The 17,386-nt window shown below is 34.9% G+C and overlaps 1 protein-coding gene across 1 annotated transcript in view; it reads left to right on the top strand.

Moving 5' to 3' along the window:
- Positions 1 to 13,747, top strand: part of pyd (zonula occludens-like protein polychaetoid) — a 106,013-nt gene extending 92,266 nt beyond the window's left edge. The window contains exons 20-22 of the mRNA XM_071584310.1: positions 1 to 415; positions 1,669 to 1,896; positions 13,613 to 13,747. The exon at positions 1 to 415 is cut by the window's left edge and continues 5 nt beyond it. Coding sequence (XP_071440411.1) covers positions 1 to 415; positions 1,669 to 1,896; positions 13,613 to 13,616 — 647 coding nt within the window. The 3' untranslated portion in view covers positions 13,617 to 13,747. The remainder of the gene's footprint in view (positions 416 to 1,668; positions 1,897 to 13,612) is intronic.
- The last annotated feature ends 3,639 nt before the right edge of the window (positions 13,748 to 17,386 follow it).

The raw sequence follows: 17,386 nt of genomic DNA, 5'->3' as shown, positions 1-17,386 counted from the left end.
ATCATCGGTCCAAGCCTGGTCCCCCTGCTCCTACCACAAACAATAGTAGCATACCATACAAGCCAGTCCCACCCCCTAAGCCGAAGAACTATCGTCCCCCTCAGCAGCCTCAAAGCCACGAGAATGCTTTCTGGGGTGGCGGAGGAGGCAGCCACCTACCTCACCCGCCCCCTCCACCTCCCCCATCCCACTCTCGCTCCTACTCTGCTCACATCCCTAATGGGGGAAGTTCGCGGGATGGTGGGAGTGAAGATCTGGACTCCGGTGTCACTCCAGGGGGTAGCCTGGAGAGGAACCATGTGACGTCTGGAGGGGAGCCCCCTTATCCCCAACCGCCCTACAGTGGAGGGTCAGGGGGACACTCTCACCTGCACATGCAGCAGCAGAGGTCTTCACCAATGGCAAAACCTCCAAGGTAAGCTAAGTCTCCTCATTCCTTGCTGTTGTGTTGAAGGCAATAGTTTAGATCACTACTGCTGTGCACTTCATACCCATTAAACACTATCAGCCCTCAAAGAAACTGCAGGAAATGGCATAGCAGTTACGTTGACAGAATTTTCTACTAATGTTAACACAAATGTCATAATTTCACATTGCAAAAATCATTTGCCTAGATCGGGATATGAAAACAAATTCATCTATATCCAGCTGATTGCTTTAACTAGTTCAACTACGAAGGAATCATCTTGAATCCAAATCAAGACAAATAAGTTTTGCATTTTTAAATCCTTACATTAGAATCATTCTTAATTATATGCATCCCAAACAACAGTATCATTGTTATTGATTTGAATCAGATGTCACACACCTCAAATTTTCATAGCATTTAACTGTCTTGGTTTTAGTCGTTTTCCATAGAAAGCTTCCTAGAAAATATATCAAATTATGTTTCTCATTCTAAAATTAACAAAATCTCACCTAAATGAAAAGTACGGTTCGTCTATATGCTATCATCCTATTTGCAATCACATCTGTAGGCTATTAAACAGTCTGCTGTGTGTAACTGATTGACACGGCGATCCCTCAGTTGAGGAAGCAAGGAAAAATTCTTGAATAACTAAATTTCTTCAAAAATTCTGTGAACAAATTTGAGAAAGGGCTGAATATTTTGAAATAATTAGTAATTTGATGTGCAAATCAGGAATATGAAACTAGAATTAGGAATTTCTGATGAGCATGGTACTCCTTTTAGATATGAGTTCAGTTAAAGTTTGCGGTAAGTCATCATGGTGACTGGTGGGTGAAGTAACTGGTACAAACTGAAACTAATGCCTGACATCATACGTACAGTATGCTCAAAAAGCAATGAGGAATGATCCACAAAAAAATACCTAATCAGATCCCAAATGCTCAGGAGAAAAATTAGGAAAGAATGGCATGTTTGTCAACATCAATTTAATGAGTGACTTCGACAGATAAGCACAAGTCAAGAGACCTCCTGTGGCTCAATTTCACAGCATTTCATACTTAATGTGAATTCAATTGAAAGCACTTCATTTTGTACTCCTTTTATGTTAAAAACAGTGGACCTACATTTTCTTTTGACCTCCAAGAATTATAAGAAATTCTAGTAATACCCATTGTTCATTTTGTGAAGTGTTCCCTTGTGTGTGTGTGGTGCCATGGGCATTTTAAATGTTTTATTTTTCATTTTTTCCCATTGCCTAGGGGACAGTTTTACTACAATGTGCCACCCCCAAGGGAGTATCCTCCGCCACACCCCAGTCATCACCACCACCACCATCACCATAGCAATGGAGGAGGCCCCGGGGTGCCTGATAGCCGTGAATTAAGTGGCCTCGATCTTACCAATCGTGAGCAGAGGGGAAGTGCCTTTGAACTGTACAAGAAGCCAAATGACCCCCGTCTCCTTTTTGTGGAGCATGGAGCTATGAGGTGATAAATCAAGCCAAAGCCATGTGCAGTGCGATTTCAATGGCTATTCATTGAATCTCTTATTTATTTCATGACCTCTAATCAATGGTGTGTGTAGGTAGAAAATATTATGATTTAATGTCTCCTGATTGAAGGATAAGAACCTGCCAAACATCAAGTAATAACTTTTGCACTTAATTCACAGGTGTAATGTAAAATATTAAAATTTCTCCAGTTATCGGATGGTTATTCACATAATTTTCTCAGGCCTAAATTTTAGGAATGGCATGAAATAGATTTAGTATTTAGACATCTTAATTTTCCACATGGTTTTTATTTGTTGTGGCATCATTTCAAAGGCCCCATTAATTTTCAAATACCTTTTGTAAATAATTGGTGCAAAATTATAAAAAGGCACAATTGTCCCAAAACAATGATGCTTAGAATTCAGTCGAAAAAATATGAACTGTGTGGAAAACTTCAGTGTGTAAATTACCAAAAATGGATCAGGTAGATATTGTTTATGAATGAAGGTTGTTTTTATTCATTGTTTGTTATTGTATACCTAAACTTCTTTGAGAAGGAAAAATCATGTGTTCAGAAAGTTCCAGTCTTAGTATTTCATTGGGAATAGCATATGGGCCTTCTTAATATTGCATCATATGTTTGACAACAAATGTTCTTTTCAGAACCCAACTCTAGACAAGGGACAAATTCCCAGCATATTTGTATTGTTGAGCTTACTTAGACATTCTCTTGGAAATAGAAGTCTTTTCTAACATGAGAATTCTTTTGTGTGTGTGTATGTGGGGTATTACTGCTGATGCCCAATAGATTGCAAACGCTACACATTTGATGTCACAGTTCTTCAGAGTTGAAAATAATGAAGTGAAAAGTTCAGAAGTGAAATCACAGAGAGTTAAAAGCGGTTTGGATCATTTTGTAACAGTCATGTGTATCTTCCATTCCATAGAAAAATAGAATCTCAAAGGAATCAGTCAAGGATTTGGTGAGTTGTTCACTGGTGTGAGTCATTGCACCAGTTCATGGAAATTAAAACCTGGTACCTCACCACATTTTTGTACTCCGACACATTTATAGACCATGCCTGAGATCTACAAAAGTCTTTGATTTCAAAAGTTTCCACGACCACGAGTGAAAAATGTACGGAGGAAAACTACCAATATGTATACACAGTTGTTTAGTTCACCATGACAAGAAACGTAAAAACCCAAAAAGCACAGTAGTAGAAGGCTTTAAGATCACCAGTGATAGTATGTGGGCCATTGGTTGCAATATGCCTGCTACACTTATATACTGAGGAATTTTCATATGCCAGAATCCTGGCAAGAAATGCCAATGCACTGATCGCTGAACAGTGATTTGTTGAAGGGGAATCAAAGAACATTATCTCTTCACCCAATGAAGTTTTTTTTTTGTTTGAGTTGTTGAATTATGTATATATGTATTAATTTAGTGCAAAAATGGCATTAAAAGATTGAAACCAATGTAATCAACAGGTAATTCTTTGCTGAAGATACGGTAATCCAGCTAAAGTCAGAAGAAACTAATGCTGAAAGTCAGACTCTGATGAAATTATGCCGTATAACATTACAGTGGGCAGCAGTTCCCTTGTAGGCGAGTGTTTTTAATTAGTGGCATGGGCAATAAATATTTTTTCCAAGAATTATTTATTCTATGAAAATGTGAGAATGAATCATTAAAATTTTGATACTATTTAGGGTCCCCTATCATTGTCATTAAAAAACTGATTGATATAAGTTTTTTTATAAATGACACAGGTCCTATGTTACATAGTTCTAATTGATATAACTACTGAATGCATTCTAGACTTGGAAGAAAGTTTAAATTAAAAATATGGATATTTTTTATCTTAATCATTTAGTGAAAGGTTAGCTACGATAGGAAAGAGTAACTAGCAAAAGTATTATTTTAAACTACCTCATGAATTAATCATTGTTATGTATCATATTTGGTTTTTAATCATTTAACTGCAGTTTCTGGATTTATTTTAGTTAATCTATTCAAATTATTTCACCCCTACTAGTGTGGTAATATATATAATTATTTTCAAAGTTTTGGATTTGGAATTTAAATTGTTTAATCACTCCACTGGGTTCATTTTGACTACTTTTCAAGAATTTTTTAACAATATGAAATGGAGGATATTAAAAATGAAGGCTTATGCATTTTCTTTTATCTGTCTATTATGTTACACATTTTCAGGGTTAGCTGTGACTTTTTGAAAATACTCAATGTGTGGCTCCTTTTATTGTGAGGATGATCAAAAGAAAGAAAAGAGTGTATGAATCCACTCTTTTATGTAAACCCAGGTGCCTTAATGTCTTATTTTGGAGAAAATTTAGATGAACCCAGTCAGTCCAAGTGTCCATTTCATTGTGCCTTCAGGCTACTTACTATCTTTTCAATAATGCCTTACTGATCATTAGTCAGCGAATACCATAATGTAGTGCTTATCGAAACATGAACACTTTAATGCAACAACAATTATCACCTAAAGGGTTCTTAAATTTAAAACACAAAAACTAACTCATTGCAATGCTTCATCATTAATATATAAACATTTTTGCCTTGTTGGGTAATATATGATGATTATTAAAATGAATAGTAGCTAAATATTGATTAGTAGTTATGGTTGCTTTAGAGATTTAAAGTAAAAAACTATTATGGATGCAAAAATCTAACAGGGTATCATGCTCATATGAAATGACCCTTTCTGGATGATGTATTTATTATATACATTTTCTTTCGTTTGTTATGTTATATTGTGAAAGATGAATTATTCGCATAATTTAGGCAGCTGAAAAAAAATATTGGCAATTTACAAGTTGCTCTATGTTCTCTAATTTGGTGTTGTGGTGCTTCTATAAAATTATGCGAAGTAAATGTTCTCTATTTCTAAGAACCAGTGACATGAGTTCTGGCATATTGTATTTTCATTGCATAATAACTTTGCTGAAAGAGGCTAGTCAGCTTGTAACACTACATAAAACTAAAAATATGCATTGCTTGAAAAAGGAGATTCATTGAAAACTGGCTCATTCTGCACCATCAGACATTCTTAATTTATGACAAGATAACATATGTCAAAACTCTCATTATTTTTACATTAATCTTAATTTAGTATTTGCCACTTAAGGTTTGTTTGTGACATTGTACAGTAATTTTCATTGTTAATAAGTAAGATGAATATCTTAGTCATTCATTTTGCTCTCAGTGAAAAAAGTAACTTCCCATAATTTCAGAGGCAAGGCATTACCTATATTCTATGTTTTTGTTAACTCCATTGATGGCACTGAAATTTTGCACTCAGGCTCATTCTTTGTATCATGCTTTTTTCCCAGAGAAAATTGTTTTGACCATTATTTTATGTACTAACAAAGTAACCAATTTTCCACTACGCTTATCAAATGGTGAAGTTTGCCATTGTGTACTAAGATACTTTGCTGCTGGAAATATTAATAATTTTTATATTTAAGCTTGAATAAAGTGTTTTCACACATATAAATAGTTTAAAAATACTATAAATGAATATACAAGTTATTTGAAAAATTGTACATATTGAATTTATCTGATATTGAATAATTATTCCTTAACTTCCACTATTTGTTAATCGCTGCATGCTCTGAGGTATTGGTTTCTAAGTTTTCTTAATAGTTGTTTAATTTTAGCCTAAAAAAATGAAAAACATGCTATTTTAAACTTCTTCAAAGTTTTTATTTCTTGCATTAATGTTCTTGCTGTATATATGAAATCATGTGATCAACTTAGCAAATATATTTTAGCAACTTGTATGAAATAATTTACCATAGCACTCTGTAGTTATGAGAATATCCTAATGCATTTTAGTTTCCCTTATCTCTGTAATGATATTGACTAAAATTTCAATTCATGATATACAGGTAAAACCCCTCAAATCTTTGGATGTGGAGCTTGGATTGCGTAAAGGAACTCCATCATCTATGCAATTTGATTTGAGCTGTTTTTGTGCTTAATCAGCTGTTATTCCTTGCTCTATCTCAGTTTCTGGCTCCATGCAATTTGTCTCGTATGCTGTAGACCACCTTTTATTACTGTATTTTATTACTTTACTGCATATGTGTAGAGATGGTAAAGATATCTTGAGTTGATGGGCAGATGAGAAGGGAGGGGATAATGGATGGAAATGCACCCTAGCCTTTTATGAATGGTACTCTTCAACCATGCTACTACACCTTGAGGACCTGAGATACTATTTACTTAGGATTGGCACCTCTCCCTAATGCTCCAGATTCGGAATGTATTGACTAAACTTTTTGAATACTTCAATCTTCAATCATGCTTTTTTTTTAACTTTTGGAAAAAATAAATTTTTTTTTCCAAATCTTTATCAATATTCTATACTATTGTGGCTTCCACTATGTGGACACATCTATTGAATAACAAACTCTTTGTCTCGTTTTGGTGTAGGTAGTTCACATATCACAAAAATATGATTTAGATAATGAGATATGGGGATAACTTTATAGAAAATTATAATTTTTTACTGTAAAAAATTCCACCACCAAGCATTACATAATTGCAATTTGTTTTTCATTTTCAAACCTTTGGGGCTAATCTTTTTACCTTGTATTGTATCTGTGTCGATATGTGCTTTGAATATTTTGATATTTTTGTTGTCTTAAATATTTATTTTTTTCATGGTTTCACTCAATTATGGGATTATATAAATGGCTGGAATGGGGAAATGAAATTGAGTGCAGTTCATATAAGTAAAATCATGAGAAAAAGAGTTTGCTTTTAGGAGTCTCTCTCTGTGAAACTTAAGTAATAAACCAGGAATAGTATTAGGACTTTTAAGTACCCACCCTTCTCTTTGCTATGAATTCTAGCCATTTCTTGCTGTCTAATACTTCAATCATAATTATGTATATACCCTTGTATGAGGCTATGGTGAAAAAAATTAAATAATGGATACCTTGATGACTTTAATATCCAAATCAACAGTCTTTCTAAAAGAGTAATCAAACATTTTGCTGATTATTTATTTTATGCACTGAAATGTTTCAATGTAAAGGAAGACATTCAATTTGGAGGAAAAACATTTTAGCCAAAATTATTTTAAAATCTCAAAAATAGTAGGAAAAATAAGCTTTCATTACTTACATTTCCGAAAATCTTCCATGTCTTTTAAATTTTGACGGTATTTTGAAATTTTTAAAAATCCTAGGCCCAAGGCTACTAGGGAAAAACTATAAAGCTGTGAAAACCATATCATTATGTGCTCTCGACTTAGTCAGGGTCTGTACTCATTGAAATTCTCAGTTTTTATGACCATACTGTATACTCATTGATTACACAAGTTATTGGATCTTTACAACGATATCAGTGCTTCATAAATGAATTCAGGTCATCATTCCAGGATGCCTTAATTCCACATCTTCATTACAACATAATTGAGTGTATGTTATCTCCAAATATTTAAAAGACAATTTTACCTCGAATAAGTGACAGAGCCAGGAAAAACTCAAACTGGAGTCGGTGCAAAGCAGCTTCAAAGACTGTTAAATTTAACCCATTGTGTCTGTGTGTGTGTAAGAAATTATTGCTAACTTTTGGCAGCTTGCATTTTTCTATATTTCCAAAAGACCAAAGACAAATCACTTTGGAGTTCCTCTGTGCAATTTCTTTTAGGGATGCTCATTTTGAAACAGTTGAATATAATTTTTGTTAAGTCATTCTACTAGCCGTCTTACCCTAGTTTCCATTTACCTATCTGCCTGCTTCCTTCCATTCCCTCCAGAGGGCAGGCTTGTGATTGGGGAACTGAATACAAACTCCAAGGATTGGAAGAGGAAGGTCGAGGGAAGTCTGGCGATGGGGCCATTTGCAATGGAAACAGGGACTTATCCCCTTCTCATGGCTTTAGCGGTGGCGGTGTGAATGGTTTCAATGGTCACAGTACAGAGAGGAGTAGTGGGGAGGTTCTAGCATCTGTGGAGGGCATATTTGGGAGTGAAGGGGGTCGGCTGGACTGTGGCAATAACCTGGGGGTGTCCTTGGTGATCCCGCCAGGGGCCCTTCCAGAAGGGTCCTTACAGAGGATTTACTTGAGGGTGTCGCGAGGTGGTGGTGGTGGTGAGGGTGCAAATTCAGGTGGGCAGGGTACCGAAGGGGATGAGGGCAACGCAAACGTTCTGCCTCCGCTTGATGCAGATAAAGGTAAGGCCATAGCCAAGGCTTGGAGGAGTTAAAAGCAGTTATTTTTTTAAGTATGTGGAAAAATCGCATGGGGTTCCAACTGAATGCTTGCATCTTGTCAGAGGTCGTGGCTTTTGTGTGATTGTGTGGATGTATTTAAAAGCAGGTCAAAATGCTATATTAACCAGTGGAAAACTTGGGTGAAAGTTGCTATGTGTAACATGCATGAAGAGTAAAGAATTTTTAAAGGATTTAATAAACTGTGCATATTGAAAAGGTTTTACATAGGTGGTGAAAAGTGAAATAATATCAGGTATTAGCTCATATGAAACAAGCTCCTTTCCTCTTCATTTTCAGGTATATCCATTTCCAAATGTTATGCTTACAAATTATATATTATCATATTTTATATTTTTTATAATTAATTGCCTGAATGGAACTATTCCACTGACAAATGGTTGGTAAATTTTATTGTAAAATTAAATCGTGTTTCAAAATTTTCATAAAATATTTTTTTTAATGCAATTATTATGGAAATGCTTGCCACAGCTTTTGTTGGAAAATATTCTAATGACCTATGCTTATCAGAGTGGTGGTTCCCATCATTTCAAGAGCTTTTGGCCCTTCTACATACAAGCTTATCCTTTCCCTATCTTAAAAGTAATTTTTACAGCTGAAATGAACACATTCTTAAAATAAACAAGGAAATATGAATATGAGTGATAGAACTCTTTAGTATAAAAGACAGGTAAAGGATTACTGTTGTTTACTTGACAAATAACTATGTACTTCATTAACTTAAGGATACTTGACCATTACTTCTATTGTTGATGTCGAATAAATTTGTTTTCATGCGCTAAATATTAATAGTGGATTTTTTCAAATCCACTGATAAAATATCCTATTTTTGCATGAATATGGGTGACATGCATGCTAAACATGTCTCATACTTATTCAACTATTTGCTCAGTAACTTCTCTGCAGCTCAAGATTGTTTATCCAAAATGGTCAGGACAAGTGAATGATACTTCTGGTATTTAAATATTTCCCCAAAAGAGCTAAAAAACAAAATGTCTTGGTTTGGGAATTGAAGAAAATAATTTTAATTTGAAAATGTGAATGAATTCATGTGTAACAGACAGGGATTTAGAAAGTAGATATGGATTTCAACAGGTAGTTAGTCAGTTGGAACATGTTTTCCTTCGGTTTTGATCTCTTATTTTTGGTAGACAACCCTAACTAAGAATTGAAAACCACTCCTAGTGCTTCCATACATCGTCAATATCTCACAATGGGGAGGAAGTCTGTAGCCCTTGGAGATGAATCATGAATCTGTTGAGAAGCCTTTCATGCTGCAGTTGAGTCCTGCTGGAGTTTTTTTTAAAGTTATTGTCCACCTGATGTAGCATAAGTCTTTACTCACAAGTCAAAGTGCACTTTGAGCCCAAAATATTGGTATATATCCTTGTCTGCATGTGAGTTTAAAAAATGCAAGATAGCAAGCAGAAGTTATATTTATAATGTCCAATGAAAATGAGCCCACAAAAATAAGTAGACCATGCGAGTATATAAATATAAATGTTTGAAAAGCAGTTCAGGGAAATGTAAAAGTTGGTGAAAGTTTTCTCAGTAGCCCATGTGTAAAACAGAAGCATTTAATTTAAATTAGTCATGTGTTGAATAAATGACCCAGTAAAAGTCACTACAGTGTGAATAAACATAAACCTATTTAAGACTTTTATTCATCCATGTAACATAATGGAATAACATTAATCCAACATCAGTCTGTAATCCATTGAGCATTTCATGGCTCCGTCCCCTTCTCAGAGCTCAATAATGATGGTTGTTGACCCCAATTTCAACAAATGGTTTTTGAAATTGGGGCCAGTTGGATTCACAGAAGTTGATCAACCATAAGGGAGATATGTACAACTGGTAGCTTGAAAGTAACACAGTAAAGTTGGAGGTTGAATATCTTCACTAATACCTTGACTCTTAGCACAATGCCTGAAGGGATATTCCTTGGAATGTATTTTGCATAATACTGCCTGTTGACAGATACATGTCAATGTAGCAATTTTTGTAATATAGCAAGTCTTTGCGACCAATAGTTCAAAGGATGTATGACATCAAAAAGTTGTTCCTTAATTTGGGTCACCGAGATCCACATTAGGTCGAAAGCAGCACCACTTGTCCCAATTTTTCATTTAGATAAACAGCTGTTGTAAACATCATATCATACACCCAGACTGTTTCGTAGTACATGAGTTCTCTGAAGAAAGATTGTTAGAATTCATAAAATTCAAATAATAGGTCCAAGTGTATATCTTCGATATCTCTTATATTATTTCAATTAAGGTCAAGAGAAATCATGTTTACCCGGAAAAGTGTTGTGAGTGACCATTGAATCGCTTAAACCTCATATATTGTAGTGATGGTAAACCCTGTATTTGTGGAAGATCAAAAATTAGGTATACTTTCAAAAACTGTAGATGGATGGTGGAGGTAATAATTTTTATTCTCTATTTAGTGCTTTTTATGGGCTGAATAGTTGTTAATTTGCATTTATAACCTTATCATCATTATTGCTGTTCATAATTCCTGAGGTAGTTTTGATTCAAGTTTCCACCTACTTATTTTGTCCTTTAATCTATTGATGCCTACGTATTTATGTTCTTTCATATTTGCCATTTCCAGTTACTCATAGTCCACTTTAGTAATAGGATCAGATGTGATGTGATTGGGCGAGCCTAAGCAACCATTACTGAGTATTGTGTAGATCCACCTGCTTCATCGCTAAGCTTAGTATTAAGACAGCATATACAAAATTGACACTTCTATTGTTTTTATCCTAGAGAGCAACTTGTGAATGTAGGGATGTGAACTAAAAATGGTTGAATATGGCTTGATAGAATTTATATTCTTTATTTTTAGCATTTAAACAGGAGAATGTGAATGCATAAATGCTATAGAATGTTGGCCTTTAATTCATGTAGCCTTTTCCTTTCATTTGTCAAATAATAGAGTGAAAATCTTTTGCTTATTTAAATTGCATTGTGTTCGAGCATTTTGAATGCATCATTTGCTGAGCTTATATATTTATAAATAGTAGTTCCTTTATATTATGTCAGATGCTTACCTTCCTTTAGTGACCTGACCAATTTTGAAATCAATAACTAGTTTACCTATTTTTTATGCCATGAGGTTCACCTTGATCAGTTACTAGTTCTTGCATTTAGATGAGTAGGTTCTAATTAAGATCCCCATTGTTGCTTGAAATAGCAGTGTGTGTATCTATATAAATACATATATGTATGTATGCTCAGTGTAATTTCAGTCACTACTCTTTTAGTTGGCATCACTCTTAGAGCTTAAAAAAGTTTATGGCATGGTGCTTTTACAGAAATGCTTAGTGATTTCTAGTTTATTTTAAATTATATAAATATTAAATTGTAGCTTAGTTGATTTTTTAGCCTAGGTTATGTAGCTAAATGAGGCTTAACTTGATACATTTCCTTATCGATTTTATATATTCTCTTATACTAATTAAGTTTCTTTTGTACTCTGGTTTGTAGGAAGTAAAATGCCATAAAATAGTAGTTGTATTTTATATTTAATCGCCTAGTTTCAAATGAAATATTAATTGACTAATGTAAATTATTTTTTCTTTAATTAAAACTGAATATCAGCCTAGCATAAATGATGTTTAGGTAAAGTGAAAAATATGTAATTAATTTGATATAACACACATTTTGTTTTGCCTAATGATGTAACATGGAAAGAGAAATTGTGATATTTAATTCAAGGGGAAGTGTTTAATTGGCAGTATGTGTCTGGTTAAAATTCTGTCAATACACCTATTAAAGTTGGGTAAACCCAGCCATGGATCAATATAATGGAATTTTAATGACTAAGATATATGGTTCCTTCCTTCTAGCTCACAATATTAAACATTACCAACTGCACTTTTTAAAATCTGACTGTGATTTAAATGTTTTATCAACAATTTTGTGCATAAAATCATAAAAATTTAGTTGGTTTCTAGTTGGTCAGCCCAGGTAAAGATTCATGCAATACCAAAGTTAATCTGAGATTATTGACCTAGACCTTTACAACATAGGGGATCTGTTGTCATAGATTTAATGGAAGGTTGCGGAGACTGAAGATTCATAAGCATCTTTCTCATGAATACCTCATGAAGTGGATGAATAAGCATCCATTTCATGAGGTATTCACCAATGTTTGTGACAACACACCCAAAAGGTAATTCATTTGCAAGCAACCAATTTTCTGTCAAAATTTATACTTCATGAATTACAAAAAAAAACTTTTTTGATGAATTCATCTTAAGCCCATGTTAAGTAACCTACATTTTGTTGTCCATGCATAATTTTTTGTGCTGCCTTTGGTTGCAGTCGCTCTGTTGATTTTATTTTTCAATGAATTATCCTCAGCAATCTCCCTTTCACAGTATCTGGAGTTAGATTATCAATGAAATACACTCATTAAATTAGTTCTCAGTACAAGTAAATAATTTTTGGAAGCTTGAATATAAGCTGATTTTAATAGTTTTAGTTTAATAGTTTATTTTTTCATACTCATTTAAGTTAAGAGGTTTCAGTGAATCAATTCCATTGCTGAACATTAAATTTCTTAATACTAGTCATAATGCTTTTTAGGTGTGGAATTGAGCATGCATTGGGAAAGAGATGGTACAAGGGAAAATTTCATAGGAATAACAAATGGAAACAATTATTTTAGATTCTTGTTTTTTGGGAAGGAAATAATGAGACCTCTAAATGTCTTGAATCAGAGAGCTAAAAGCTTTTATCTGGTGAACTGATCAGTTATATAACAGGATTCTTCTTTGTGAATTTATGTCTTACAGAATTTGCAGTAAAGAGGCCATTCACTGGAGATACCCATCTTTTAGGATAAATGAAATAGCTCTAAGCTACTTATGTAGCATACCATTCTAAGTTCATGTTCAAAATTATAGCCAAGGGGAGTTAGATAATCCAAACTTAACATGCAGATGTGTGTTCCATGAATTGACATGTTATTATGTAATAATTTCATTTTATTAGGCCTATATTTGTGTGAAATGTTCACCTGTTGATGTCCTAGTCAACTTTATTTTCATTATGTATGTAGAGTAAAGGCATGAATGGGGCATAGGTGAGAGAAGAAACTATGGTGAGATGGGAAGAATTGTTAGGGACAGTGTTATGTATGATAGATAAATATAATGTGACACATGTAAGGGGTTTGCTGTGCATTACCTCTGCTCCCAAGTTCAGGATAAGAAATGCTCATGCTACCATAATCCAACAATGAATGGTGTAGGGAAGTAATGAAGGACAGAAACAACCAAGGGCATTCAATTCATTTTATTTTTTTGCTGATTGCCATTTTAATTTGCCTAATGTCTTGTGGTCATAATGTAAATGGAATGCTTAGTGAACAATGGATGAATGAAGCAAATGAATAATTGAACTTCTCTCTTAATTTCAAGGTGAGACTATACTGAGCCCTTTGGTTTTCTGTGGACCCCAAGGTCTTCGTTTCCAGCAGCCAGTTGAACTTATTTTGCCACACTCTCCTGCCAATGCTGTAGGGATGGCTACAGCAGCCTCTTCGCCCCGTTCATCTCCTTCCCTCCTTCACCTTTCCCTCAGGGCCAGTCAAACAAAGTCAGGCAAGCCCATGGCATGGAAAAATGTCGATCTGGGTGAAAGGCTCCTCTTTGCCGGAGAGAATGGAATCATATCCCGTGGAAGTGGGAAGGTGTCAGTTCTTGTTGATCACTTCTAAGCAAATGTATAAGGAAATATACATGTGAAAGTTGATCAAATACGAGAATTTATGGGGAATTTTAAAGTGTGATTGTGGAATATTTTCCTGCAACGGAGTGCCTAAATATATTTTATTGTTGACAAAATATTTGATATTGTTTTGTGAAAGTGAGCCAGCTTAATTTTTTATAGCGGTGCTAAGGATTTCAAGATGCATCATTTGTGGGCATTCCACGGACATGTGCACACAGTGCAGCAAGATGCCCGCCTATTGAAAGTTTTTATATTGGCCAGGCCACTTGCCTTGCTCTCCACTGCAGGCAGAAGTTGTTTTACTGATCCTGTCTATGAAAAGTTGTTTGTGATTTTCTAATTGTAGAAAAATACTTTTTGCTTAGTCTGCATTTTTTAAGAGAATTTTATTTTGAAAAATTGTTTCACTCCTCAGCTATTTAAAATCCAAGTCATGATGAGCAACTTTTGTGTGTCAGTATACTTATTTCACTTGTATAAAATGAACTACACTTGAAATTGCTCTCTTAAAAAAAAATGTACAATCATATGCGATTCATTCTAACTTCCTTCATTTTGCTACCATTTTTATGTTGATGAACAGGTGTAAGGGCTGATGAGTTTCAATTAAGTATCAATCATTTAAACAATGGCTTTAAATGTGTCTGACACTCAATATTTTCTCTGAGCACATTGTTTTCATAAGAAATTGTATTTGACAATTAGTTGGTTAACCTAGTGAACCAAAATTCTATTTCATTGTTGCCAGCTGGATAGCTTTAATTGACATCTGTTTGCATTAGTAGAAAATGCTAATCTATGCCAAGTTTTATTTTAAACTATATATCTAAATTGAATAATTTCTATATGAATTTAATATCATTAAGTAAAATTTTTGAATGTTTTTCAGTATCACTTTATACCAGACACATTGTCCAACAAGAGTAATAAAACAGCTTATTGTTCAAGCATTATTCTCACATTTGGCTAGAATTACCTCTCCTGTTGTGGGTTAGTTTGTGATTGATTGATAGGCAAGGACAAAACTACTGACAATACTGTTTCTAGAATTGGAGACTGACATTTAGACTTTTTGAGTTCCAAATTAGTATGTAGTCTAAGAGGTTCCAGTTAAAGTGAAAGAAAAATTCTCCAGTAAGTACATATTTATTTTGCTAGTTCTTGTAATAGCTGCTGGATAGCATAAGGAGGCTCAATGTGAAATTTCCAAAGAGATAGAACATGGCACATTAACTCATCTTGAGTTGCAGTAACAATCACAATGTTTTACTTTGTATTTTAAACTTATTTCTTTCCCAACACATGGGATGCAAGAGACCATTTACTTTCTAAGAGAAACAAATAATTAGCATACCCTGAGTGTTCAGTAGTATTAATTTAATTATAAACCACTCTGATCTCATGGTTTTTAATGTATGTACATATATATAGTCTTGACTATTACTTCTGCTGAGGCATGACCATAGAAAGGTATATGTGAGGTGAAAGGCTCTTGTGTGTTAATACCGATATGAACTGTCACTATCAACAATGTACAATATTTTATAAATATTTGTTGATAATTAGCTATGTATTTTTGTACAATAAAGAAAACATTATGGTGCCTTAAATAAATATCAAGTCCATTATTTCCAAAAGGATTACGTTCAAAATATCGCATAATTAAACCAAATAAGGAATTAAACTTGAAACATTTTAATGGAAAATTGGTTTGCTAAGATTAACTATTTACTTAGCGTATAAGTACGCGGCAATAAAATTCTTCGGTGTCACAGCTTAAGGGATGTGAAACAGTTTTTTAATCCTCAAAACAATTTAATAGTATATAACTCATTCTTAAACGAAAGTGCACTGGTGGTAACCGCGTACATAGACAAAGTTAATTTCGGGAAGATATCATTTGATTTGAAAATATATAGATTAAATGCCTGGCAAGGATATTCTGTGATTATAAAAAATCCATATCAGGGTACACCAAAGGAACATTTCAGCAACGTCTCCTGGAATATGCTCACGTAGATGAAGATCTTGATGGAGATGTCAACGAGCGATGGCTTAGAAAGAATTTATATACCGCAACTTGTGAAAGTAATTTCATTTTTGGAAAAGGATGAAAACGTTCATTTTAAAAATTATTATCGCTTCAATAACCTCCATAACACATAATTACAGTTCCTTCTTAAACGCTAATTAGACTTACGCTTGCAACACGGTTGGAATTTGAAGGAATGCGGTCATTGGGTTCGAGACTGTATTAAAAAAATGGCGGAAGGATAATGGTGTAGTGGCAGAGTTGTCACGTCGCATAGGACTCGTGCACGAACATCACGGCGAATGACTGGGGTGATTGAGAAAAACTGAAGATGGAGTAATTTTATACATCTAATACTTTAGCCGTAGATGACTTGGCATATGAATTTTCGTGTTGTTCAAATATTGGTGACGCATGTGTAGTGTTGTGCTGAATGAATTTCAAACTGGAGTGAGCTAGTGTGATTGCTTGAAAGTGTATGGCTGCCCTGTTCGCCAGGTCATGTGCTCAGGTAAGTGTTTTCATTTCATTTACAGCCTGTAATATACACTATTAATCTTTGTTATCGTGATAAATGTCGCTTATGAGCTGACTGGGGACTTCGGAGGCCAACGTTAGGGATGTGAAAGGTGACACTGCAATTTTTTTGTTTCCTTAGCATATGAATTTCGTTTTGAAATCCATAGGGTATTGTGGCATAAATTTAATAACTCATTGCTGTGAAAAACTCCAATATTTATCCCATCAGTGCATCTTTTGTGTGGTGATAACGGGGTGGATTCCACAAGGAATGTTATGTGCGCATGTAAGATTTTAAGGAAACGGCTGCATTGTTTGAGTCGTGGATGCTTCAACATTTGCAATCGCCAGTTAAAATAAATGCTGGGCGCAAATGGTGGTTAGGCCAGGTTAGTTATGTTTGGCCGCGGCGGTTTTCCACGTCCGAAAAGGCGCGATTCGTGAGACATTCCTCAGTGCCTCTCCCCTCCCGGACCCTCCCCGCCCTCTTCTTGCCCGCATGTCACGGGCCGCGGGGAGATTGGATGGAATGGGGGGGACTGAAGGAGGAGGGGAGCGGATTATTATTGAGACGAATGAGAGGGTATGCGGAGGGAGGGGAAAGTACGTCCCTATTTAGTTTGGAATATCACCCCCAGGGCCGCGCTACCACCACCTGCTGGTCTGAGGAATGTGTGTCAGTGGTCCCCTCTGGCGGAGCCCTCGCGGAACCGAAAGAAATACTGTTTCAGGTAGTGGGGAGGGAATTTTTTCTGTTTCTAGCCGTGGAATTAAGTGAACAATTTGGTGACGCGTACAAAGGATAGTGTATTGAAGAATAATGCGCGGTGGAGTGGGGTGGTTCATAGTAAAAGGGTTCCTTCCGGGAATCGCCGAGGTATCTCTCCCCGAAGACATAACATTAATTCTT

This window comes from Hetaerina americana, unplaced genomic scaffold (assembly GCF_022747635.1).
Source record: "Hetaerina americana unplaced genomic scaffold, ioHetAmer1.1.p SCAF_178, whole genome shotgun sequence".
NCBI lineage: Eukaryota > Metazoa > Arthropoda > Insecta > Odonata > Calopterygidae > Hetaerina > Hetaerina americana.
This window is presented reverse-complemented; position numbering and strand designations above follow the sequence as displayed.